This window comes from Moschus berezovskii, chromosome 7 (assembly GCF_049115385.1).
Source record: "Moschus berezovskii isolate FMDL1 chromosome 7, NW_MosBer_1.0, whole genome shotgun sequence".
Classification (NCBI taxonomy): domain Eukaryota; kingdom Metazoa; phylum Chordata; class Mammalia; order Artiodactyla; family Moschidae; genus Moschus; species Moschus berezovskii.
In genome coordinates, this window is record NC_142466.1 from 115954519 (window position 1) to 115981997 (window position 27479).

At 47.9% G+C, this 27479-nt stretch overlaps 1 protein-coding gene across 1 annotated transcript in view; it reads right to left on the minus strand.

Annotated features, from left to right (window-relative positions):
- BRINP1 (BMP/retinoic acid inducible neural specific 1) overlaps positions 1 to 27479 on the minus strand; it is a 203860-nt gene that overhangs the window by 22567 nt on the left and 153814 nt on the right. The window contains exons 6-7 of the mRNA XM_055427959.2: positions 14153 to 14389; positions 8257 to 8479 (exon numbers count right to left, since the gene is read on the minus strand). Coding sequence (XP_055283934.2) covers positions 8257 to 8479; positions 14153 to 14389 — 460 coding nt within the window. The remainder of the gene's footprint in view (positions 1 to 8256; positions 8480 to 14152; positions 14390 to 27479) is intronic.

Here is a 27479-nt window from a genome sequence, read left to right on the forward strand (position 1 = left end):
TCATGCATTGGAGAAGGAAATGGCAACCCACTCCAGTATTCTTGCCTGGAGAATCCCAGGGATGGGTGAGCCTGGTGGGCTGCCATCTATGGGGTTGCACAGGGTCAGATACGACTGAATTGACTTAGCAGCAGCAGCAGCAGCATGAGACATGACCAATTAGCGTCATCAGAAAGCAGCACAGCTCACAGACTCAATTACTGGTCTCTATCAGTATTTTGGAGTTGAACAGTTACTCTCTCATTCTATGAGACTGATATTTCTCCTAGGAGTTGGGAAGGGCCTCAGAGAGCCCCAGCTGTTTTCAAATTGTTTTTGCAAAAATAAAAAATCGCCTTATTTTCCCAAATGAGTTTTAATGAGAGTTCCCATAAAGGAAATGGATAAAGAGCTGTTCTGGGTAAAGGTGAGGTATAAACTGTTCTTTATTCAGGCTGTCCCCATCCCTGCAAGGCTGTTGTGTTTTTTTTTTGCACTCAACATTCTCAGTCTGGAATATATGCTGGACTTAAAGGCTCACACAGGGCCCAGTCCAGGATATGAACTCAGGTCTGGTTCAAACCAGTGTCCTTTTCAGAAGTACAACAATGATGCTGAGAAGAGAAAGACCCCTTCGCGGTGGCCTTTCAGGGCCCCCAGTGTGCGGCGCGAGGCGGGAGGCCGGAGGGTCAGCAAACGCTTATGGAGCCGCACAGAAGCCAGCAGAAGCCGTTGCTCGAGTTGAGTTTATGCTTCTCTTCTTTCTCTCGCTTCCTCTCTTTCCTTCCTCCTCCTCTCTTTACCGTTCTCCCTCCCTGCTTCCTTCCCTCCTCTGGAGTGAGAGGTGTTTTCCACCACACCGCGGTTAGCAGTGTAGGCAGGGGAGCGTCTTGTCTCAGGAGTAGACAGAATAGCACAGATGTTGTACGAAAAGACTCTGCCTGGGTTTGAATCCTGCCTCTTACTTGTTATGTAAACTTCACAGAGATTATGAAGCAAGTCAATTAACATCTCTATGTCTTAACATTCTCCATTCATAAAATGGCATGACTTGACACTGCCAGGCGAGTTGTCACTAGATGTGATTAGATGAGGTGGAAGTGTGCAGGACAGTGGAAATGCCTGAAAGTGGTGAAAGTGACAGTCGCTCAGTCGTGTCTGACTCTTTGTGACCCCAAGGAGTTCTCCAGGGCAGAAAACTGGAGTGGGTAAGCCTCTCCCTTCTCCAGGGATCTTCCCAACCCAGGGATCGAACCCAGGTCTCCCACATTGCAGGTGGATTATTTACCAGCTGAGCCACAAGGGAAGCCCAAGAATACTGGAGTGGGTAGCCTATCCCTTCTCCAGGGGATCTTCCCAACCCAGGAATTGAATTGGGGTCTCCTGCATTGCAGGTGGGTTCTTTACCAAGTGAGCCATCAGGGAAGCCCCCTGAAAGTGTTGCCTTGAACCTAAACTCAGTCCCATTCTCTTCCTGACGAATTTAATTTCAAGTTCACCCTGCTTGCGGAGTCCCCTCTCAGAGAGTACTCAGATTTTACAAAATGCTGCCAGACACACCATCTCAGGTGAGCCAGATAAAGCCCTCAGAAGCAGGAGGAGAAAATGATTATGTCTGTTTTACAGAGGAGAAAACCAAGGTTCAAAAAGTCTAGCTATAGTAGTGACCAAACTCAAAGCCCACTTCCCAGTCTGTTCCCTCTTTAAACTGCACAACATAAGGGTCTCCTGGGAGTGAGACAATCCACAGGGGCCTCTGTGTGGGTCCTGCCTTTCTTAGACATGCCCAGCTGCAGTACTGTGGTCTGACTGTAGGCAAGGTCTGCACCGGCGGAAAGAAATTCACACACTATCCCTGGGACCCACCACGTCGCCTAATACACGCTGGGAACGCTACAGGTATTTGGTGAGGTGTCAAATTCCCTGCTGGCAGGTGTGGTCTGAAATTAGTCCTTGGCCCTCAACTGGACTAGCACTGATCCTGGGGGAGGGGTGTGTCCTGTTTATCTTATGCTTCCAGAGCTCACCCAGGCTGAGTTCTCTGGAAACACTGGCTGCCTTGTCCTGCCCTGAACCTGACTTCCTCTGTCTACTTAGAGAGGATGTGTCTGCCTGTCTGCCTGGCCTCCAGAACTGGTTCAGAGTTCAAGGACTGGGGCCATTTCCTGAATCTTGGTGTCCTACATCAGGGCTGGGAGAACTCTATTCCTGGTCTACCACCACCCCCATGACCTCGAAGAGCCAACTCTGCCTTCAACATCATCATACACTCACACCAAAGTGCCCCAAGCAGGCAGCGCTGTCTCTCCCACGTCCGCTTACTGCCTGGAGCCTGCGCCAGCCTCCTGACCACCAGCTCCACCCATGGGGTCAGCAAGTCCATTCCAATCCTGCCACTTATCTGCCCTGTAACCTGGGACAAGTCAATTCCATCTCTGCTTCATCAGTTTCCTCATCTATAAAACAAATCCAATTGCATCAGCTTCATAGAGATTGTGTGAGTATTAGATGGAAAAAAATACATGTCATCATTATCATCAACACTCAGACTCACTGACTGCTACTGTGGGCTAAGCAATTTATATGCAAAAATCAGTGCCTGGTAAAAACAGGCCACCTGATGCGAATGGCCAACTTGTTGGAAAAGACCCTGAAGCTGGGAAAGATTGAGGGCAGAAGGAAAAGGGGGTGACAGAGGACGAGATGGTGCGATGACATCACTGACTCCAAGGACATGAGTTTGAGCAAACTCCGGGAGATAGTGAAGGACAAGAAAGCCTGGTGGGCTGCAGTCCACGGGGTTGCAAAGAGTCAGACACGACTCAGTGCCTGAACAACATGTATTAAGTTTTTTCCATGTGTTAGGCCCTGTTCTGAACATTTTATGTGGGTTCAAGCATTTAATCCTGAAGACAGCCCCATGTATTTGCACTGTTGTTCGCTTTATTTTAGAGATGAGACTACTGAGACTCAAAGGGGGTGGGAACTTCCCCAGGGTTATAAACTGAGATGGCAACAAAGCTGGGATCTGAACCCAGGCGATCTGACTCGAGAGTCTTTAGTGAGCTGTACTGCTTGTCATAATACATGTCCAATGGGTGTCTGTCATTGTTCTGTGATTTTTATTATCATTCATCTTATTTGCCCTACACACAGAATAGCCACCTCTAGTTCCAACTGTACTCCATTTATCCTGTGGTACTTAATCTCCAAAAAGGATTCCCTCTGCACCCCCACCCCTACCACACACCTCCCAATATCCACACCCTTGAATCTCCGCTGGGCTTTTGGCCAAGAGAATATGGTAGAAGGGATATTCTATGACTTCAAAAGCGAAGCTGTAAGAAGACTTACGATTTCCTTTTAGTCTCAGGAGACTGCCATGTTTCAAGAAGCCCAGGCCGTGTGAAGTGGGCACGGGAGGGCCAGTATCACCAGCCACCTCTGGGAGTGAGCCATCATGGATGTCCAGTCCAGTCAAGCCCCTGGTGACCCCAGCCCCAGCCAACCTGAGGGAGCCCCAGCTGCACCCAGTCAGTCTGCAGAATCCTGAGAGTTTATCCTAAGTGTTGCTTTGAACCAAGAAGTCTTAAGTGAATTGTTTGGCAGCAGTTGATAACCAGAATACTCCTGGCAACAATTGATAACCAGAATCCTTCCAGTCCAGTATTAAGGTTCCAACATGCCTTGAAACCAAGCTCCAGTTATCTAGATTTGACTTCTCACTAAATTTCCGAGGCAAACGCCTCTTTGAAGTAACAATAAAATAACATTTATTGCCCTTGCATATGTTAGTAAACTGTGGGTGCCTCGGTTCCCTTATCTGTAGAATAGAAATAGTAAGAGTGCCGAGTTCACAACGCTGTAGTGAGGGGAACAGGAGTTAAGTCACAGGAGATGCTCAGAACCGCGCCTGGCCTTCAGCATCCATGCACAGGCATCCCCTGCTTTCCGAAAGTTTGCTTTATGCCACTTCACTGTTTATTAATAATAAAGACTTACAAAAGACCTAACCAGAAGAAGTCCCAAGATTTTAGCTTTCTTGAAAAAAGGTAACTGCTTCTTTGCTTTATACCATTTGAGCTTATGAAAGGCTTCATGGAAACACTCTACTTTCAGATAGTGGGGGGACCTGTGCTAAGTGACACCGCTCTATAAACCGGACAGGCTTTTTGAATTTTAAATCTTAATCCTCATCCTTAACCTGAAGGCTAGTGGAATTACCCACGGCTCCAATGAGCTGCGGGGAGTCACTTACAAAGCCTCGTGGCTGGTAAAGGGGCCAGGGCTCGGACCCAGTCCACGCTCCTTCCCTGTCCCCTCTCCACCCCTGCCTCAACACTGCCAGCCACCCTTCTTGACATAAGGGAGAGCATTAGCTTGTGGACTCAGCGCCCATGGAGCCCAGGAAACAGAGAAATCACAGCAGAGCAAGTGGCTCATTAGCCAATTCCAGCTTGATCGGCTCAGGTGGCCCAGGGTGCCCAGTTTCAGCACCTCTGTCTGACACAGCTGCGTGGCGGGGAGGTGCCCTGCCTGCTCATTAAAGCCTCCGGTTTGCATGGCAGGAAGTGGCCCGCCACCAGCAAAGAGGCCCAGCTCTCCTGGGAGGGCATCGGACGAGTCAGCACCGTGCCCATGTGTGTGTCTCTGCTCTCCGGTATCCAGAGTCCAAAACATGCCATGTGAACTTGCCAACATGGAACCCAGAGGTCCTCTCCAGATGTGTGGAGGAGAAGGTTCTGGTTCAGGAGGAGAGAGGACAACACGGCGAGTTCTTTCTTTGCAGGTCCCACTGGTTGGAGGACACTTCTAGCTGTTTATGCCTGTCGTCTTGCAGAGAAGAGCACGTTATACTTATGGACATCTACACTCAGAGAAGAGAAGCGACCTACTCAAGGTCACAGAACTCGCCGAGGGTAGGGTGTGATCCCACCCAGGCCCCCGATTCTGCCCTTGTTCCCTCCACTCCAAGGCCTGCCCAGTCCTCTCTCCTCTGGACCCACCGACCCGAGCCTTCCCTGAACCCCGTGTGCCCACTGAGCTCTACGCTCTGTGCCCTGGACACACTGCTCACCTTGAATCATGTGCCTGCCCCACATCTTGGGGCTTCTGGACTTACCACTTCATCCTCTAGATTGACAACCAGCAAAACTGACACCTACATTTGTTTAAAGAAAGGCAATGCCAAAGAATGCTCAAACTACCGCACAATTGCACTCATCTCACACGCTAGTAAAGTCATGCTCAAAGTTCTCCAAGCCAGGCTTCAGCAGTATGTAAACCGTGAACTCCCAGATGTTCAAGCAGGTTTTAGAAAAGGCAGAGGCACCAGAGATCAAATTGCCAACATCCGCTGGATCATGGAGAAAGCAAGAGAGTTCCAGAAAAACATCTATTTCTGCTTCATTGACTATGCCAAAGCCTTTGACTGTGTCGATCACCATGAACTGTGGAACATTCTGAAAGAGATGGGAATCCCAGACCACCTGACCTGCCTCTTGAGAAACCTGTATGCAGGTCAGGAAGCAACAGTTAGAACTGGACATGGAACAACAGACTGGTTCCAAATAGGAAAAGGTGTACGTCAAGGTTGTATATTGTCACCTTGCTTATTTAACTTATATGCAGAGTACATCATGAGGAATGCTGGGCTGGAAGAAGCACAAGCTGGAATCAAGATTGCTGGGAGAAATATCAATAACCTCAGATATGCAGATGACACCACCCTTATGGCAGAAAGTGAAGAGGAACTCAAAAGCCTCTTGATGAAAGTGAAAGAGGAGAGTGAAAAGTTTGGCTTGAAGCTCAACATTCAGAAAACAAAGATCATGGCATCTGGTCCCATCACTTCATGGGAAATAGATGGAAAAACAGTGGAAACAGTGTCAGACTTTATTTTTTTGGGCTCCAAAATCACTGCAGATGCTGATTGCAGCCATGAAATTAAAAGACACTTGCTCCTTGGAAGGAAAGTTATGACCAACCTTGATAGTATATTAAAAAGCAAAGACATTACTTTGCCAACCAAGGTCCGTCTAGTCAAGGCAATGGTTTTTCCCGTGGTCATGTATGGATGTGAGAGTTGGTCTGTGAAGAAGGCTGATCGCCGAAGAATCGATGCTTTTGAACTGTGGTGTTGGAGAAGACTCTTAAGAGTCCCTTATACTGCAAGGAGATCCAATCAGTCCATTCTAAAGGAGATCAATCCTGGATGTTCATTGGAAGGACTGATGCTAAAGCTGAAACTGCAATACTTTGGCCACCTCATGTGACGAGTTGACTCACTGGAAAAGACTCTGATGCTGGGAAAGCTTGGGAGCAGGAGGAGAAGGGGACGACAGAGAATGAGATGGCTGGATGGCATCACCGACTCTGTGGACATGAGTTTGAGTGAACTCCGGGAGTTGGTGATGGACAGGGAGGCCTGGCGTGCTGTGATTCATGGGGTCGCGGAGAGTCGGACACGACTGAGCAACTGATCTGATCTGATCTGATCTGAACCATTAAATGCTACTCTTTTGCTCCGATGTGCAGCCAGTGTGGTCCACCTGGGGAGGCACCATTCCATCATTTAGGGATCTGGTCAAACGCCACCTCTTGTGGTGTCTAGGCTCAACTATATCACCCCAAATCCAGTCCTCCTCCCAGTATCTCTGAATGCAGTTCTGGAGATAAGATCGTTAAAGAGGTAATTAAGTTAAAATGAAGTCACTGAGATGAGCCCTAAGCCAACAGGTCTGGTGTCCTGATAAGAAAAGAGAGTTAGCACAGAGACACCCAGAGAGAGAAAGCCCAGCTACAAGCCAAGGAAAGGAGCCTCGGGAGAAACCACCCACTGCAATCTCAGACTTCTAGCCATCACAACTGGGAGAAAGTGAATTTCTGTTGTTTAAACCACTCTGTCCGTGGTGCTTCGCTATGGTGCTCCTAGTAAGTTAATACCTTGGGGAGCACTTCCTGATTGCCAACAGAATCCCCTCCTCACTCCTCTGCTAAGAGATCTCTTTCATGACCCTGTTACTGTGTTCATTTCTGAACCTGCCCCAGTGCCTGATGCAGGTCACAGATGCCAGGTGGGTCTAAACAGAATCCACTCCAGACCTTCACTCGCAGACGACAAGGGACCCCTTTCCTAGTCCCTCCTCCTGCAGCATTTCAACAAGTAAGCCACTGGCGGCTGAAATTCCATTTGTCTCACAAAATAAGGATCACAAGCTAGACGCAAAGCAAAGGGATCTAAGTTGGGGGAAAAGGGGAGAATAGAGATGAGCCCAGATGAGTGTACAAAGAAACTGGGATCCAAAGAGTCAGATGCGACTGAGCATGCAGGCACGCACATTGGCATAGAATCTGTTAAGTGAAGGTGACTGAGCCTCAGTCTTTTAAAGGGAGGACCCATTCCCACTGACCAAAGCTGAACGTGGAACTCCCAAATATGAAGCAGATGAAAGCATCGTTGCTCTGGCAGGAACAGGGTGGACAGACCCCCAAGCCTGCCTTCTTGCTATCCCATGATGCCTGCAAGAAAACCCCGGAGACACCAATACAGAACCCCTGATGTAGCTCATAAATGCCCTGGGAGAGCAGAGTCTAAGAGCCTTGGATGTGAATTCTGAATTTGAATCCTCCCAAGAGAGTAGATAGACCCTAGGTGCTAGGAGGGCATGAGCCCTGTGAGTCTTGCTCACCCCCATCTTCTCCATCATCCACCAGGATATCTGGCACGTGGACAGCAGGGCTGCTGCGGTGCTGAGGCCAGCAAGGCAGGTGGTTACCTGAGGAGGCACTCCCTCTCAGCGAGGACCCTGCCCCTGCGTGGCTGGGGAGGGAGTGCTCCCTTAAAGTTCTCAGGGGAGGCGCCTCCTTTGCTTCACTCTACTGCAGGCCCTGATCAAAGGCCCTCAATCAGTAAGTGGTTCGATTCATTCACTAACCTAGTTTCTTCACTACTAAGATGAGGGTGCTAAAAACGGCTTTGCCAAGTAATTTTAAAGTTAGAGAACACATTTAAGCAACCAGAATAATGTCACAGCGGTCAAGGCTATTGTTAATTTCCTTCCTCAATGAGATGGATCAGACAACACACGTGCTGGAAGTTCAGGGCATTTTCCGGAAAAGGTAAGAAACCCAGTGCCACCAGAGCCAGTAGGGGAGAAGCCCAAGAAACCGCGGTTCCGGCCCACGCAAGGCCGTGCGTTCCAGGTGCATCCTCGACACTGCGCCGCCTCTTTGGCAGGTCTGAGCCCGCGGGGCGGTGGGTGGGCTGGCACTCACCTCTCTCTGGGCAGCTGGTGGTTGGGGTTGTGGCGGCAGCGGACACTGAGGCCGAAGAGCTTGCGGGCGGTGCGCTGGATCTTCTGCCTCTGGGCCTCCGCGGCGCTCTGCAGGAGCTTGTAGCGGTTCTGCAGGTCCCAGTCGCTGCCCCAGTGCTGGTGAATGCTCCCGATGGTCAGGAAGTGGTTGCTAGGGAGACGCTTCATGAACGATTTAAACTCATCTAGCAAGAGACAAAGGCCAAGGAGACGGGCTGAGCATGACATTCCCCATCTGAGGCTGCCTCGAATGCTCAGCCCTACCCGCCAGCAAACAGGCCCGCACTAAAGCCAGCTCCTCGGCGGGCTATGAACATGGCGCCAGCCGGCTCTGCTCCCGGCAGGCGGCGAAGGGGGCGCTGCGCTTTCAACGATGGTCTTCTAACAGTGCTTTGCTGCGTCCCGCATCCTTATTCAGACAGGGCTGCCAGAACTCCTGTCATGTGAGTGCCAGCTTTATAACGGTATTCACATATCACTTGCACTTATATCTTACTTAATATTTTCTTTGAAGTAATTAAACCACATTTTTACCCAATCGACACAGAAAATCACTGTAACAGGCATTTGGTAGCTGTAGAAATAAACCTGTAAAAATAAATATGATGAAAACGATATTAACAAATTCCAGCCAAATACGGTGGCCTGCTGGATGACTGCAACCCATGCCTGGTCTCAATCTGAAATTTAGGGAAGCAGAAGGTGACAGTGTGAGAGGATATTAGCAGCAACCGAACATTCTGTGATGAAATCCGCAGACAGACAGGGGACTGATACAGATCCCCTTCCCTCTGTGAGTCCTGCTCTCACTGGACGCTGTATGGGCAGACCGCCTTTCCTCAAGTCACAGTTTGGGAAACTTCAGCTTAAGAGATGGGGACACACTCTTGGGTCTCCAGGGTTTCTGCCTCAGTTTGGGATGCTCAGGTTCAGTGTGTCAGCAAGTGCCACGAGGCGACACAGCCTTAGGAATTATCTGGGTCAGAGTTCTTGTTCTACATTTGGAAGAACTGAAGCCTCAAGTGGGAAAATGATTTTCTGAAGGCACAATAGTCCGGGGGCAACAAGAGGAAGGATTAAAACATGAGCTGTTGTTTTCTGATCTAATACTTACCCTCACCCACCCCCAGTATTGGGAATATTAATGAATTAAGGGGCTAACCATTTTGCAGGGAAAAAAGCCTAACTAGTTGGAATATCTATCAAATCTATCTATATCTGAACCTTAATACTTTTACTTCATGTTATAAACCCTACACAAAGAACTTCCCTGGTGGTCTAGTGGTTGGGACTCCATGCTTCAACACAGGGGACATGAGTTCACTCCCCAGCAGGGGAACTAAGATCCCACCTGCTGCACAGTCAAAAACAGAAACAAAACCCAACCTAGAAGGAAATTTCAGGTATATTAGGCATTCATTTCGGAGAAGGCAATGGCAAGCCACTCCAGTACTCTTGCCTAGAAAATCGCATGGACAGAGGAGCCTGGTGGGCTGCAGTCCATGGGGTCGCTACTAGTCGGACACGACTGAGTGACTTCACTTTCACTTTTCATTTTCACACATTGGAGAAGGAAATGGCAACCCGCTCCAGTGTTCTTGCCTGGAGAATCCCAGGGACGGGGGAGCCTGGTTGGCTGCTGTTTATGGAGTCGCACGGAGTCGGACACGACTGAAGCGACTTAGCAGCAGCAGCAGCAGGCATTCATTTTTAAAAAATGCCCTCAAAGCTTTCAATAAGCACGAAGCTCAGTCTTCAACACTTAGCACATATAACTGATTTTTATAGCAAACGTATCAGACGGGTGCTTTTAGTGCCCTCCTTCTACAGAAACTAGGACACAGGGGAGTTAATTGACTTGCCAAGGTCACACAGCCAGGAAATGGTAGAACCAGAGCTCTGGATGGCTCCAAAGCACGTACTCTTACTTAGCGTATTTACTTACTCTCAACACATAAATAAGACAGCGAATTGGGAGCCAAAACTATGTATTTTTAATATATTTTATATTAAGGTGCTAAAAACAGGAGTCTCTGACTCCTAGAAGACCTCAGCACCTCACTATAGACAGTCAGACACGCAGGAGTTCAGTCTGATTCTTAAACTGTGGACGGCTGTATAACCATGACTGTTACACAATTGTTATTCAATGCCTCAGTTTTCCCATCTGTCAATAATAGCATCTAATCCAAATCTTCAGAGAAGGACATAGGATGACATCTGCCTAGTTTTCAAAATCCAGAAAGTGCTGAATGGATGGTTGTGTAAGATGGGAAGGATGACTGCATGGATGGATTTATTCAGGGAGCTGGCTGGAGGCAGGGGACTGGCCCTGATGACTCTGATGCTTTGACCAGTCCAGCTCTCCCCCTCAATGCAGCTTATCTTGTAAAGGGCTCTGTTGACCTTGGAGATAACAGTCCTTTCAAGGAACCAGAATTTGGGTCAGACAGGAACATCTAAACAAGCTTCTGGTCACCATAAGCATAAGAAGAGGGGTGGCAATAAACTGGGAGACTGGGACTGATGTATCCACACAACTGTTTATCAAATAGACAGCTAATAAGACCCTGCTAAAAAGCCACTCCAGTACTCTTGCCTAGAAAATCCCATGGATGGAGGAGCCTGGTAGGCTGCAGTCCGTGGGGTTGCTAAGGGTCGGACAAGGCTGAGTGACTTCACTTTCACACATTGGAGAAGGAAATGGCAACCCACTCCAGTGTTCTTTCCTGGAGAATCCCAGGGACGGGGGAGCCTGGTAGGCTTCCATCTATGGGGTCACACAGAGTCAGACACGACTGAAGTGACTTAGCAGCAGCAGCAGCAGCAAATGTAAATAGCACAGGGAGCCCTACTCAATACTCTGCAATGGCCTCGATGGGGAAAGAATCTAAAAAAGAGGGGATATGTGTACATGCATAACTGATTCACTCTGCACACTGGAAATTAATGCAGCATTGTAAATCAACTATACTTCAATGAAAACATTTTTTTAAGTGAAAATGATTTAATTTCTTGACTAAAACTCCAAATAAAGGAGGCGTTGCTGTTTAGTCGTTAGGTCTTGTCCAACCTTTTTGCGACCCCATGGACTAGCTCCCTCTAGGCTTCTCTGTCCATGGGATTTTCCAGGCAACTATGCTGGAATGGGTAGCCATTTCCTCTTCCAGGCGATTTTCCTGACCCAGGATCGAACCTGAGTCTTCTGCATTGGCAGGAGGATTCTTTACCACTGAGCCACCAGAGAAGCCCAAAGGAGGCACACCCCTATTTATGTGTGTAAACTAGGTCCTATTTGACCACTAACACTCCAGCCATGAAGGAATCAATGGCTTTGTCCTTTGACCAGATGGCCTGGTCCTGAGTCATTAAGGTTATGGGTTGCAAAGGAAAGGAGGAAAGTACACAGGTACAAGCCACATAAACGTGCAGATGGATGGGTTTGTCTTCATAGGCACAAGCATTTCAAAATGGGTAAGTGCAGGATATCTGGGGAAAATGTGCTTTTGTGGAGACAAACTGTGACACTGCAGTCATTTCCGCGGCCTTTTCAGCTTACTCTGCAGCATCTCCGCTTTCTGCATTTCCTACCCCCACCCCTACCTACCCACCCACCCACCCTACGCGGTTTCTCTTCCTTGGGAAAAAGGATTCTATGCTAGGCATCCCTACTACATGCACACACAGCCGACACCCACCTCTGCTTTTTAGCAATCAGCAGAATCTTTGCAAAAGCATTTTATCAAATGCTTCTTCTTCTTCTTTTTTTTTTTTTTGAGGCCAAATACTCGTCATGACACATTTCCATCATGAAGCCCTCCTCTTTCATAGATTCCCGGGATTTTAAATGGACTAATGGGTGCAGGTTCCTAAGGCATCGCAGCTCCACTGGGTGACCCCGTAAGAACAGAATCCTGGATGCTTTCTGTGCTCCCAGAGCTAGAGCGGGGCTCGGAGTTCGTGGAAACCAGTGGTTTTCAAACCCAGCGCTCTGCGGCTCAGCTTTTATCTGTGGTACACAGTGGCTCCAAGGTATGATTTTGTTTGATCAAAGGGTTTCTTGGAGAAATATTTAAATAAATGCAAATATTAAAAACAAAAACATGTCCTCTCATTTATCAGATGAGTGAACTGAGGCCTGGTGGGAGGGTTGGGTGGGAAAAGTAGAATTAATAAGTTACAAAAGCTGCTGTGAGCACTGGATTTGGAATCAGGGGTTCCATTACCAATGCTGTCACTTACTGACTCTGTGGCCCTGGGGAGACACTGGTGCTTGGCACCCTCCCTCCTCTAGAACACAGTGAAACCACTACATACTTCAGTGCAGTTTATAACAGATTTAAGGAATATAAAGTTGTGTTAAAAATAGAAATGCTCTATACATATGTCCATTTATTTAACACATCTCTGAGAACATATTAAATGCCAGATATCCACTTGGCATCTCTATTGGAAGTCTCAAGGGTTCCCAAGTTTTTCACGTCCAAAACTCAGTACACAGTCTTCTTTCTAAACCTTCAGGGGTGGTCTTGCTCTGTGAATGGTACCCATATCCATCAGACTGCTTAACGAAAAACCTTAAAGTCCTTGGAGCTCACCTGAAGACCCTTCCTCCAACTCTCAGAGCCAGTCTACCACCCAGTCCTGCTAAGTTTTCCTCCTAAACATCTTGGCATTGGCGTCTCTGCACATTTCACTTTTACTGTCTATACCATCCTCCTACCCCACATCGCAGCCGTGTCACTCCTGGGTGCCTCCCGCTGGCCGACCTGCACTCACCCTCTGAGCTCTGCACACACTCAAATGCTGACACTCTCCCTGGAGGGGGCCCCTCCTGACTCCCTGACCACACCACCCACCAACAACACGTGACCTGCTCACAGGAGCTCCTCAGTCCACACACACAAATGATTAACATGTCACCAGTACCTGCATCGGAGAAGGCAATGGCAAGCCACTCCAGTGCTCTTGCCTAGAAAATCCCATGGATGGAGGAGCCTGGTAGGCTGCAGTCCGTGGGGTCGCTAAGGGTTGGACATGACTGAGCGCCTTTGCTTTCACTTTTCACTTTCACACATTGGAGAAGGAAACGGCAACCCACCCCAGTGTTCTTGCCTGGAGAATCCCAGGGACGGGGGAGCCTGGTGGGCTTCCGTCTATGAGGTCACACAGAGTCGGACACGACTGAAGTGACTTAGCAGCAGCGGAAGCAGCAGCAGTACCTGCATAGTTAGATGATCCATGCCTGGATGGCCCATTAACTGGAAGCTCCGTGAGGCAGAGAGCCAACTTTGCACCTTACCTACTTTATGGCCTCGGGGACTGTCCTCCCCTGAAATGCATTTTTCTCAACCACAACAAGCAGAAAATGGCCAAATTTCCTGAAAAGTGACTTCCAGCTATGACAGGCTGAATTCTTGGGCCATCTACATCAATATCTACACATATATGTACCTATATACATACCCATATTTGCACATATGTGTGTGTTCTTTTATTTTGAGAGACATACACACACACACACACACACACACAGACTCAGGAATCAATACAACCAGCTCTGACTCCTCTCTCCAGAGGCCTCCTCTGTGCTCCGAGGCATTATTCTGTCTATCGTCTGGGTACCACAGAAGCAATATATCACAGGACCACAAACTTGATTATGTTATTCATTATTCCACTCGGTGGAGATTTATTGAGTGCCTCCTCTTTGATGGCTACTCGAATGGCTCTGGACCCTCCTGAGTGAAAGGCTGGCGGGGAGGGCAGTCCATGAGCGGATTCCCCTTGGCCATCCTGATGCCCGTCAGATGCCGGGCACGTGGGCCTCCATGCAGCAGTCCCGCGAGGCTGCCTACCTGAGTTCTCCAGGTCCTTGTAGGCTTCGGCCCACGACTTGGCCATGTTGGCCAGCGTGTACTCCATGATCTGGATGTCAGAGATGGGGCAGTTGCACTGCGGGAACTCCTCGGCACACTGGCACCGACACTGGCTGTTCTGACACACGTACTCCCCTTCGCCGTTGCACATGATGTAGCTCAAGGCCGACTGGACGAACTTCTCCTGCAGATACTGAGGGAAGACGATCTGAAGACCTGGAGGAGAGCAGCGGGAAGGAGGAAGTGGAAGGTTATGGAGTTTCAAGAGGCGACACGCAGGAATCTGAAGCTGCTAGCTTTCCCCTTGTGCGCTGGGACCAGAGGAGCTCTGGGCCTGCCCAGATCCACGCAGGGCATCTGGCGAGGCCTCCAGTTCCCTCGCTTCTCCTTAAACTTCTCAGAGTGTGATCCTGGCCACCCCTGCTCTCTCCATACGCTATTTCGTGATATTAGTACTGAAGCCAGAGCCAGATCCGTTAATAAAGCTTTTCCATTGTGGGAGAAAGCCCTTATTGAAAGCACAAGCTCACTGTTTATTTTTCCTTATTTCCTTCATTTCTTTCCTGTTCCTTTCTTCTAATATTTATGAACCTTATTCATGCAGCACAAGTCCTGAGCTAGGCACTAGGTCTATCAGTTCAGTTCAGTCGCTCAGTCGTGTCCGACTCTTTGCGACCCCATGAATCACAGCACGCCAGGCCTCCCTGTCCGTCACCAACTCCCAGAGTTCACTCAAACTCATGTCCATCGAGTCGGTGATGCCATCCAGCCATCTCATTCTCTGTCGTCCCCATCTCCTCCCACCCCTAATCCCTCCTAGCATCAGACTCTTTTCCAGTGAGTCAACTCGTCGCAAGAGATTAAAAAAAAAAAGACACGATTTTTGCCCTTGGGGAGTTTACAATATAATCAGCCGGCACAGACAACACACCTCATCACAACACAGCTTTACGGACCCAGGGTAGAGCTGGCAGTACGAGGCAACTGGACAGCTGAGGCAGCATTAGCATTGCTGGAAGAGCAGGGAAACCTTTGTAGAGGAAATGATACGTGGGCTGGTTGAAAAGTGAATCATTATGTAAAAAAGAACTACGAAGCTCATTCTAAAGAGAGGGGTAGCAAGAACTAACATTTCGCATGTCTGGGAGCTGCTGGGAGGGACACGAACTCGGATGGGTGGGCGGGCAGTGCTGGAGGAGGGCAGATGCCAGAGGTCAAAGGTCTTTATTATGTGCTGAGGAGTTTGGACTTTATCCTGTGAATAATGGGATACTTTGGTAGTTTCCCCAGGTAAGAATGACATAAACAGAGTTACATAATTTAACAGAACCACTGTGTCATTCACACATACATGCAGTGGGATCAGGGGAGGCTGGTGTTTGATTCATTTTCTCTCCTTTGCCTAAAAACGAAGAAGGCAAAGCTCACTGAGAGGAAATGGGCCGTTCACGGTTATAGGGAGTTCTCCTGATCACACTGCATGGGCTTTTCTCTGTGAAAAGAGAAAAGACTAATTGGAGTCCTGATCCTGAGGACCAGTGAAGGAGAAGGGTTTATCTGGGCTCGAGCACTACTCTCGTACCCATGAAATGTCAACACAGCAGCCCATCGCCGATGGTGTCCCCCCAAAATGGACAACTCTGGGCTAAATTAAGTCATTCAGGCACTTTCACCTGGGACATCTCTCTCCCCCTCATTTGGAGCTGCTGGCAGTTTTTGCCACCGATGCGCACTGGGGTAGTGGTTTTACTGCCCACCGTGCCAAAGAGGACCGTGCTCTTCGGATTGAAACGTTCTCTTCCTTCATGCTTCGGGGACACCCCTAACCCTGCTCGCCAGGGACGTGCTGAATAAACGGCATTTCTCACTCTCGACTGCACAGTTGCGTCTCTAGATTTTTATCTTTCTCTTGCTTATAAATTATTAAAAAAAGTGAAACCCATCATTTCAACCTATCGTCATATGGCAGCTAAAAAAGGACTATTTTCAGAGGGGCCTTGTGGAAAGGAAGATGGTGTCTCCAGCATGTCTTCTGGCAGGAAACCGTGGCACGGGACGGAGTTGGGCGTTGCTAGAGCCAGGCTTCTCCACGGACTGCCTAAGTCCTCTCAAGTTAGCCAGCCAACCTGTCAAAGGCTCCACTTTCTCTTCTCTAAAATGGAGATACTTTCAGTAGCTCCGTCAGAGGGTGACTGAGAGAGCTAAGTGACATAATTCTTGAGAATGTCTAGAACAGTCTCTGATACATAGCAAACAATAAATGTGCTTTATTCTCACTCTTGCTGCTGCGGCTGCTGTCATTTCTCTGACTAAAGATTTTTAAAGTTACCACAGAAACCTCAGGATAGATGAAAGAACAATATAGCTGTGAGTATTTAATCAGAAGGAAAGATACCCAGAACGCAGAGTGGAGATATCAGGAGAGCTTCCACAGGAAGTGGGGCTTAGAATTCTGTGCTGTTGAGCCAGCACTGATGGCTCTTTGGAAAGGTAGATCCTTCATCAACGCGCACAGAAGGTGTTCCGACAGGCAGGGCTGGGCAGCCAGGGTGACGGTCCACCACAATGCTAGGGGAGCGCCACCCCATGAGCAAAGGGCCCAAACGAGTTTGAGTCACTGCTCACAAGGGCTCCTGTGCGGAGGCGCAAGATGCAAATACAGAAAGGCAGAGCAGACCGAATCCAGCAGGAGAGTCCTAGACCGAGTCTCCAGTTCTTTCAGAGTGGGCACTATTGAGTCATTTTATCTGCATCACCATTTTTGGCTTCCAAAGCAAAATTTATTTTTAGCTGATCCCAATCCCCTATAGGCATGTGAGTCTATGGACTGGGGTTAAGTTTCTGTTGCTTAAAGAAACTCTATAGACCACACTCTCAGCCCTATTTTTCTAGCTTGCTCATCATTTTCTTTCTCTCTTTTGCAGGGGATAAAATATTCTATTCTGGGTGCTTGCCCAAAAGGAATTGGGGGAGAGCATTTTTCGAAAATTGCGTCAAATCATTTTTCTGTCTGGCAAGGATACAAAAGGCAGTCTTACCTACCTCATTTAATGCAACTGAAAACAGATGAAGGTTGGGGCTGGGGGGTTTCTGGGAGCAGCTGAAACACAAAACTGGCTGCTCTTTAAAAATGGAAACCCAGAACCTGCCAAGCTGACTCCGAGGAGGAATCTCCTGGGCACATTTGAAAAGAGAAAAATGAAGACATAGCAATTAAAAAGCACTTTTCTGCGAAATGTCATTACTATTTAAAGTTACACAACCATTTCTCCGGCAGCGGAGGTTCACATGGCAGTCACCACCGGAGTCGTCTCCCTGTGACCTGTGTCCAACAAAGAGGCCCATTGCTGGGCGCCTCCTGCATGGGCGCCGGAGTCCCGCCCGCTTCAATGGGAGCTGTAAATAACGAGGAGGGGGATTTGGCCTGGGGATCCGCCGTGTGAAAGATATACAGCTGCCGGCTGGGGTGGCACCTCCTGTCCCCTCAGTTCCCAAAGACACACACACACACGAACACTGAGAAAATGAGAGAGAAAAAGGCCACCCTTCATGCCAAGCGCATAAATCTGGCCTCACAAAACCCAGGAAGGCAAGAGTTGAAAGTTCCATTTGCACACCAACTCACCCACGCTAAACATATGGAATCTGTTCCCCCCCCAAACTCATTATACTTACCAAAAAAAAAAAAAATCTTGTTATACTTTAAAATGGAACCCTCGGCTGCTGCAGGGAGCGGGCAGCACCGACGTGGGAACCCTCAGGGCGTCTGCCTGCTCTTCCCCTGACTTCTGCCCTGCCTCCCACCTCACCTCACCGCTCTCCCCTCACGGGTTCTCTGTCTTGTACGTGCAGGCTCTGTGTGCTGAGGTGCCCTGCCTTCCCTCCGTCACACGGGAAGATGTCTCTAACTCCTTGGCCCCCTCCACTCCCTCCTCTGCTCTGTTCTTCAGGACGCACCAGGCACCCTGCCCTTTTGCAGTCCCCCTTTGTGCCAAGATTGTTCTTTCTACCGTCTCTGCACTTGCCCTTCTCTGTGCCTAGAATATTCCTCTCCCAGATCTCGGCCTGGCTCCTGTGTGCTGCCATCCGGATGTGCCCAGGCCACCCACGTTAAGATGCCTCTTCTAGTTTCTTCACAGAATTAGCTTCTGAATGAAATTATTTTATTCTTTTGTCTTCATTTTCTTTCCTTCTCCCCCTTTAGACAGTGGGCTTCAGGGGGACAGAGGCCTATCTGTCCATGAAGTCCCTCTGAGCTTAAGGCCAAGCCCTGGGGAGGTTTCAGATATTCATTTGTTGAAGAACCGTCCTCTTTCTCATTCCACTCGGAAAAAGAGTTGTCCCTGAGAACTCGGAGGCTGTTAGAGCTGAGGACGTGTCCAGAGCTCCACAACCACAGTGAACGACTCAGGACTCGACTCTGGGAATTCCGACTGGATTCTAAAACACTAGTGGGCCCTTCCATGTCTCCAGTGGGAAGGGATGCAAACTGAGACAAACGCTTGCCTTGGGGCCCCTGGGGTGCCTCAGGCACAGAGTAGTCTCTGGGGATGTCTGAGCCTCCATGAAACTCAGTCTTCTTGCCTGTGAAGTTAAATTCCCAATAAACGCCTTCCAGGGCTACTGTGAAGAGTAAATGAGGGGAAACAAGGCATAAACGGCACTTCAGCAAACATCGGACTGTTATACACTGACTATATCCTCTGACCCCAATTTCGTATGTTGAAACCCTAACACCCGAGGTTGCGTTGAGATAAGGTTGGGAGGGTGCGGGTCCCATGATGGGGTTTGTTGTTTTTATTCAGTTGCTAAATCATGTTCAACTCTTTGCGAGCCCACAGACTGCGGGACGCCAGGCTTCCCTGTCCTTCACTATCCCCCGAGCTTGGTTACACTCATGTCCATCGAGTCGGTGACGCCACCCAGCCATCTCGTCCTTCACTATCCCCCCGAGCTCGGTCAAACCCATCCATCAAGTTGCCACCCATGCCCCACGTCCTCCTGCCCTCGATCTTTCCCAGCATCAGGGTCTTTCCTGCTGAATCAGCTCTTCGCACCAGATGGCCAAAGTGTTGGAGCTTTGGCTTCAGCATCAGAGCTTCCAGTGAATATTCAGAGTTGATTTCCTTTCAGATGGACCGGTTTGATCTCCGTGTGGTACAAGGGACTCTCATGAGCCTTTGCTCTTGTAGGAAGAGGAAGAGACAGAAGTCTCTCTTTCTCTCTGCCTGCTCTTCCCCTCCTTCCCTCTGTGAGCACACAGTGAGAAAGCAGCTAAGAGCCAGGAGCGTGTCTTCACCAGACACCGAATCCGCTGGCACCTTGACCTTAGACTTTTCAGCCTCTAGAAGGGCAGGAAATGATGTGTCTTGTTCACACCACCCGATCTGTGGTATTTGCTATAGAAGCCTGAGCAGACTAAGACACTGACTGATAGAATTAAGTGCTCAACGCTAGACTCTTCCATTGGGACCCTCAGCTCAGTTCAGTTCAGTTCAGTCACTCAGTCGTGTCCGACTCTCTGCGACCCCATGAACCACAGCACGCCAGGCCTCCCTGTCCATCACCAACTCCCGGAGTTCACTCAAACTCATGTCCACAGAGTCAGTGATGCCATCCAGCCATCTCATTCTCTGCCGTCCCCGTCTCCTCCTACTCCCAATCCCTCCAAGCATCAGAGTCTTTTCCAGCGAGTCAACTCGTCGCATGAGGTGGGTGGCCAAAGTATTGGAGTTTCAGCTTTAGCATAAGTCCTTCCAATGAACACCCAGGATTGACCTCCTTTAGAATGGACTGGTTGGATTTCCTTGCAGTCCAAGGGACTCTCAAGAGTCTTCTCCAGCACCACAGTTCAAAAGCATCAATTCTTCGGCACCAGCTTTCTTCACAGTCCAACTCTCACATCCATACATGACCACGGGAAAAACCATACCCTTGACTAGACGGACCTTGGTTGGCAAAGTAATGTCTCTGCTTTTTAATATACTATCTAGGTTGGTCATAACTTTCCTTCCAAGGAGTAAGCGTCTTTTAATTTCATGGCTGCAATCAGAATCCGAAGTGATTTTGGAGCCCAAAAAAATAAAGTCTGACACTGTTTCCACTGTTTTTCCATCTATTTCCCATGAAGTGATGGGACCAGATGCCATGATCTTTGTTTTCTGAATGTTGAGCTTCAAGCCAACCTGTTCACTCTCCTCTTTCAGTTTCATCAAAAGGCCTTTGAGTTCCTCTTCACTTTCTGCCATAAGGGTGGTGTCATCTGCATATCTGAGGTTATTGATTCTCCCGGCAATCTTGATTCCAGCTTGTGCTTCTTCCAGCCCAGCGTTCCTCATGATGTACTCTGCATATAAGTTAAATAAGCAAGGTGACAATATACAGCCTTGACGTACACCTTTTCCTATTTGGAACCAGTCTGTTGTTCCATGTCCAGTTCTGACTGTTGCTTCCTGACCTGCATACAGGTTTCTCAAGAGGCAGGTCAGGTGGTCTGGGATTCCCATCTCTTTCAGAATGTTCCACAGTTTATTGTGATCCACACAGTCAAAGGCTTTGGCATAGTCAATGAAGCAGAAATAGATGTTTTTCTGGAACTCTCTTGCTTTCTCCATGATCCAGCGGATGCTGGCAATTTGATCTCTGGTGCCTCTGCCTTTTCTAAAACCTGCTTGAACATCTAGAAATTCACGATTCACATATTGCTGAAGCCTAGCTTGGATAATTTTGAGCATGACTTTACTACTGGAACATCATCCATTACCTGGACCAAACTGGAGCCCTTCTTGGAAAAGTCCTTCTTAAATTGCTTCCTCGGGGCTAGAAGGAAATATGCCAAGTGGGCATCTTGTCTTAAGAGCACTGCGGTGTTTACTATAGGTCTTTATCACTATCACTGCACTGTTTGTGCTTCAGTGCCCCTCCCTTCTTTCCTCCCCTCTCCCTGCCGTCTGACCTTCTCTCCATCTCTCCTCTCTTCTTCCCGCACATACTGCTTAAGCCCTACTGTGTGGTAGGCCCTGTGCTGTGGATACCAGGGCAAATACGGCAAACCTTCCTTGCCCTCACTGACCTCACAGTTTAGGAGGGAGACAGATCCGTAAACAAGCTGCTTGGATGCAATGAGCCCAGGGCTCTACCTGAAGCACAAGTGTGCTTGGAGAACACACAGGAAGAATACCTAGACCAGCATCAACAGGGGTAGTCAAGGGCACTCTCCCAGAGAAGTGGCATTTAGGCTGAGACCCAGTGGATTAACAGGGGTCCAGGGATGGGAGATCCACAGGAAGAGTGGTCTAGAAAGTGAAACACCATGTGCAAAGGCCTTAGGCAATATTACTGCTTCCAACTAAGAACGAGTTTAGCCATTGCCTTTCTCTCTGATTAAGGTTCCTCTTATTTTCAGTTGTTTGATTTTTCCAAATTCTTTAGAGAAGAAAACAATGTCTCTGATGCCTCAGAAGAGACCAGAACTCTGAAGGGAAGAATGACACGGGGCAGAGATCTGTCAACTCATTAGAGGAACAGCGCTTCAAACAACAACAGAGGTCAAGGATCCTTGTCATTACAGGCTGGGAGTAAACCTGAGATTCAGGAAAAGAAGGCCCTCTGCGTTGTTGCATTTCAACCACTGCTGGGGCGCTAGAGTAACAGAACTTCCAGGGTAACCTTACACGGGATCCCTGGAGACCATCAGCTGTCAACACTGCTGTGTAAAGCAGGCACCTGGATCAGGGGCAGTGCTTGGAGAGCTGGGGAACATTTCATGTCTGGAAAAGAGGACCCTGTGAACAAAAACTGAGGTACTCCTGAGATCTGGAGATGTTCGGCCCACCTTCATCTCTGACTCTGTTTTGTTGACAGGAACTCTGAGCCTCTTTCTCCTTCCTTCAATGAGAAGCACCTGAAGAACTGCTGGAGGAGACTCTCCTATACCCCACATCCAAGGTCAGGGGTGGCAGCCAACAGGAGCTACCCCTCACCCGAGGTCAGGGCAGCAGCTGAGAGGAGCTACCCCACGTCCAAGAAGTAGCGGCTGCACAGGCGCAGGAGGGCCGAGAGGAGCTACTCCACGTTCAAGGTCAGGAGGGGCGGCTGTGAGGAGATACCCCTCATCCAAGGTAAGGAGCAGCGGCTGCGCTTTGCTGGAGCAGCCGTGAAGAGATACCCCATGCCCAAGGTAAGAGAAACCCAAATAAGACGGTAAGTATTGTGAGAGGACATCAGAGGGCAGACACACTGAAATCATAATCACAGAAAACAAGTCGATCTGATCACACAGACCACAGCCCTCTCTAACTCAGTGAAATTAAGCCATGCTGTGTGGGGCCACCCAAAACAGAGGGGTCATGGTGGAGAGGTCTGACAGAATGTGGTCCACTGGAGAAGGGAATGGCAAACCACTTCAGTATACTTGCCTTGAGAACCCCATGAATACTATGAAAAGGCAAAATGATAGGATAGTGAAAGAGGAACTCCCCAGGTCGGTAGGTGCCCAATATGCTACTGGAGATCAGTGGAGAAATAACTCCAGAAAGAATGAAGGGATGGAGCCAAAGCAAAAGCAATACCCAGTTGTGGATGTGACTGATGATAGAAGCAAGGTCCGATGCTGTAAAAAGCAATATTGCCTAGGAACCTGGAATGTTAGGTCCATGAATCAAGGCAAATTGGAAGTAGTCAAACAGGAGATGGCAAGAGTGAATGTAGACATTCTAGAAATCAGTGAACTAAAATGGACTGGAATGGGTGAATTTAACTCAGATGACCATTGTATCTACTACTGTGGGCAGGAATCCCTTAGAAGAAATGGAGTAGCCATTATGGTCAACAAAAGATTCCGAAATGCAGTTCAGTTCAGTTCAGTCGCTCAGTCGTGTCCGACTCTCTGTGACCCCATGAACCACAGCACGCCAGGCCTCCCTGTCCATTACCAACTCCCGGAGTTCACTCAAACTCATGTCCATCGAGTCGGTGATGCCATCCAGCCACCTCATTCTCTGTCGTCCCCATCTCCTCCTACCCCCAACCGCTTCCAGCATCAGAATCTTTTCCAGTGAGTCAACTCATCGCATGAGGTGGCCAAAGTATTGGAGTTTCAGCTTTAGCATAAGTCCTTCCAATGAACACCCGGGATTGATTTCCTCTAGAATGGACTGGTTGGATCTCCTTGCAGTCCAAGGGACTCTCAAGAGTCTTCTCCAGCACCAAAAGCACAGAATGATCTCTGTTCATTTCCAAGGCAAACCATTCAATATCACAGTAATCCAAGCCAATGCCCCAACCAGTAATGCTGAAGAACCCAAAGTTGAACGGTTCTATGAAGACCTACAAGACATTTTAGAACTAACACTCAAAAAAGATGTCCTTTTCATTATAGGGGACTGGAATGCAAAAGTAGGAAGTCAAGGAACACCTGGAGTAACAGGCAAATTTGGCCTTGGAGCACGGAATGAAGCAGGGCAAAGGCTAATACAGTTTTGCCAAGAGAATGTACTGGTCATGGCAAACACCCTCTTTCAACAACACAAGAGAAGACTCTACACATGCACATCACCAGATGGTCAATACTGAAATCAGATTGATTATATTCCTTGTAGCCAAAGATGGAGAAGCTCTATATAGTCAGCAAAAACAAGACCAGGAGCTGACTGTGGCTCAGATCAGGAACTCCTTATTGCCAAATTCAGACTTAAATTGAAGAAAGTAGGGAAAACCACTAGACCATTCAGATATGACCTAAAACAAATCCCTTATAATTATACAGTGGAAGTAAGAAATAGATTTAAGGGACTAGATTTGATAGATAGAGTGCCTGATGAACTCTGGACGGAGGTTCATGACACTGTACAGGAGACAGGGACCAAGACCATCCCCAAGGAAAAGAAATGCAAAAAAGCAAAATGGCTGTCTGAGGAGGTCTTACAAATAGCTGTGAAAAGAAGAGAAGCGAAAAGCAAAGGAGAAAAGGAAAGATATAAGCATCTGAATACAGAGTTCCAAAGAATAGCAAGGAGAGATAAGAAAGCCTTCCTCAGCGATCAATGCAAAGAAATAGAGGAAAACAATAGAATGGGAAAGACTAGAGATCTCTTCAAGAAAATTAGAGATACCAAGGGAACATTTCATTCAAAGATGGGCTCGATAAAGGACAGAAATGGTATGGACCTAACAGAAGCAGAAGATATTAAGAAGAGATGGCAAGAATACACAGAAGAACTGTACAAAAAAGATCTTCATGACCCAGATAATCATGATGGTGTGATCACTCACCTAGAGCCAGACATCTGGGAATATGAAGTCAAGCAGGCCTTAGAAAGCATCACGATGAACAAAGCTAGCGGAGGTGATGGAATCCCAGTTGACCTATTTCAAATCCTGAAAGATGATGCTGTGAAAGTGCTGCACTCAATATGCCAGCAAATTTGGAAAACTCAGCAGTGGCCACAGGACTGGAAAAGGTCAGGCTTCATTCCAATCCCAAAGAAAGGCAATTCCAAAGAATGATCAAACTACTGCACAATTGCACTCATCTCACACGCTAGTAAAGTCATGCTCAAAATTCTCCAAGCTAGGCTTTAGCAATATGTGAACCGTGAACTTCCAGATGTTCAAGCTGGTTTTAGAAAAGGCAGAGGCACCAGAGATCAAATTGCCAACATGCGCTGGATCATGGAAAAAGCAAGAGAGTTCCAGAAAAACATCTATTTCTGCTTCATTGACTTGACTATGTCAAAGCCTTTGACTGTGTGGATCACAATAAACTGTGGAAAATTCTGAAAGAGATGGGAATACCAGAACACCTGACCTGCCTCTTGAGAAACCTGTATGCAGGTCAGGAAGCAACAGTTAGAACTGGACATGGAATAACAGACTGGTTCCAAATAGGAAAAGGAGTATGTCAAGGCTGTATATTGTCACCCTGCTTATTTAACTTATATACATAGTCCATCATGAGAAATGCTGGGCTGGAAGAAGCACAAGCTGGAATCAAAATTGCCGGGAGAAATATCAATAACCTCAGATATGCAGATGATACCACCCTTATGGCAGAAAGTGAAGAGGAACTCAAAAGCCTCTTGATGAAAGTGAAAGAGGAGAGTGAAAAGGTTGGCTTGAAGCTCAACATTCAGAAAACAAAGATCATGGCATCTGGTCCCATCACTTCATGGGAAATAGACGGGGAAACAGTGGAAACAGTATCAGACTTTATTTTTTGGGGCTCCAAAATCACTGCAGATGCTGATTGCAGCCATGAAATTAAAAGACGCTTACTCCTTGGAAGGAAAGTTATGACCAACCTAGATAGTATATTAAAAAGCAGAGACATTACTTTGCCAACAAAGGTCCGTCTAGTCAAGGGTATGGTTTTTCCCATGGTCATGTATGGATGTGAGAGTTGGACTGGGAAGAAAGCTGATCACCGAAGAATTGATGGTTTTGAACTGTGGTGTTGGAGAAGACTCTTGAGAGTCCCTTGGACTGCAAGGAGATCCAACCAGTCCTTTCTAAAGGAGATCAATCCTGGGTGTTCATTGGAAGGACTGATGTTGAAGCTGAAGCTCCAATACTTTGGCCACCTCATGCGATGAGTTGACTCACTGGAAAAGACTCTGATGCTGGGAGGGATTGGGGCCAGGAGGAGAAGGTGACAACCGAGAATGAGATGGTTGGATGGCATCACCGACTCGATAGTCATGAGTTTGAGTGAACTCCAGGAGTTGGTGATGGACAGGGAGGCCTGGCATGCTGTGAATCATGGGGTCACAAAGAGTCGGACACGACTGAGCGACTAAACTGAACTGAACTGAAAGACACAGAGGGGCTACCTGGATATTCAAAACTAAACTCAGAATCCAAGAGACAAAGGGTTTAGCTGATGACTCAAACAGAGAGAGCAGCATGATGTCTGGTTGCTGCTAAGTCACTTCAGTCGTGTGCGACTCTGTGCGACCCCATAGACGGAAGCCCACCAGGCTCCCCTGTCCCTGGGATTCTCCAGGCAAGAACACTGGAGTGGGTTGCCATTTCCTTCTCTAAGTAGTATTTAATAAATATATTTCAAATATTAAATGTGTCAGATATCTGTTACAGAGATGAAAGAAAATAAGCTTGGACACAGTAATTACAGGTGATTTTGTGATGTGGGCAGAGTCCTGAAACAGAAGCCTGGTCTTAACAGATAAGGAAGGGCCACCTCAGTGCTCCATGGAGAGGGCACACCTTGAGCTGAGATGGGTCAGTGTGGGCACACCATCTAAGTCTTGTTCAAGGCAAGGGCTCTATATCTTCCTGTTTTTCCCTCAGCTTTGTTGTATTTTATTCTATATCCTAATTGCCTAATATAGTAATATTTTTGATGAATTTGCTCTTTTCTGACCTATTTCATTAAACATTAAGTGCATGCTGTCTTACAGGGCTAAGAGGAAGAGGGAAAAATACAGGTTCTATTTTGGTTGAGATTAAATATTTTTCTATCCTGTTCTTGCATCAGAATGTGGCCCCCTGTAGATATCTCAGAGCCCTATAGGAGTCCCAGCTGCTGTCTTGTACCTGCTAAGTTCTGCTTGTCAAATTCTGTCCATTTCTGAAAAGCCCGAGGTGAGAACGACAACAAGGACTCTACCTTTTGCAAAAAGTCAGCTTGACCCCCTTCCTGTGAAAGCCTCGGGATTTCAGACTGGCAGAAAAAGGGCTTTATAGCTTCGGCAGCCATTCTGAACCCCAGTGTAATGAAGGCATGCAGGTCAATTCCCCATCTGTTTGTGTTTCTATTGCCGTGAATTACAGTATCCATCGCTGACAGCTCATTGGAGCGGAATGGAAATAAGACGATAATTCACCGGGTGAGACTGTGCAGAAAGGGCGAAAGGCTATGATCTCATTCAGAAGTTCAGCCTCGTCCCCATGACCGGTCATCTGCGCTCTGGGAAATGAAGAAAGGCAGCTACCTGGGGGAAAGTGGGTGGGTCTGGCTCCCCCTTCTGGATAGAGGGCCCTTTTGTTCTCTCAGGTATCCTTATCTGTCTGCAGGATCTTGAGGAGTAGACTTGGAACCCTTGGAGAAAGATACAGATAAGCAAAATTTCTCACAATAAAATGAACACCTTTTTAACTATCAGAAGTTTTGAGGGATGAAACAGCTTGCCTTAGTAGGTAGAGGACTTCTCATCACTGGAAATAGAGAAGCAGAATCTGAAAGCTGACATTGTAGGGATGCTCCAAAAATGCATTCATGCATATTCAGTGCCCCTCCCTGCAGTGTCCTCCTTGGAAAAAATTATACACCCCCACATCTGAGTGGCTC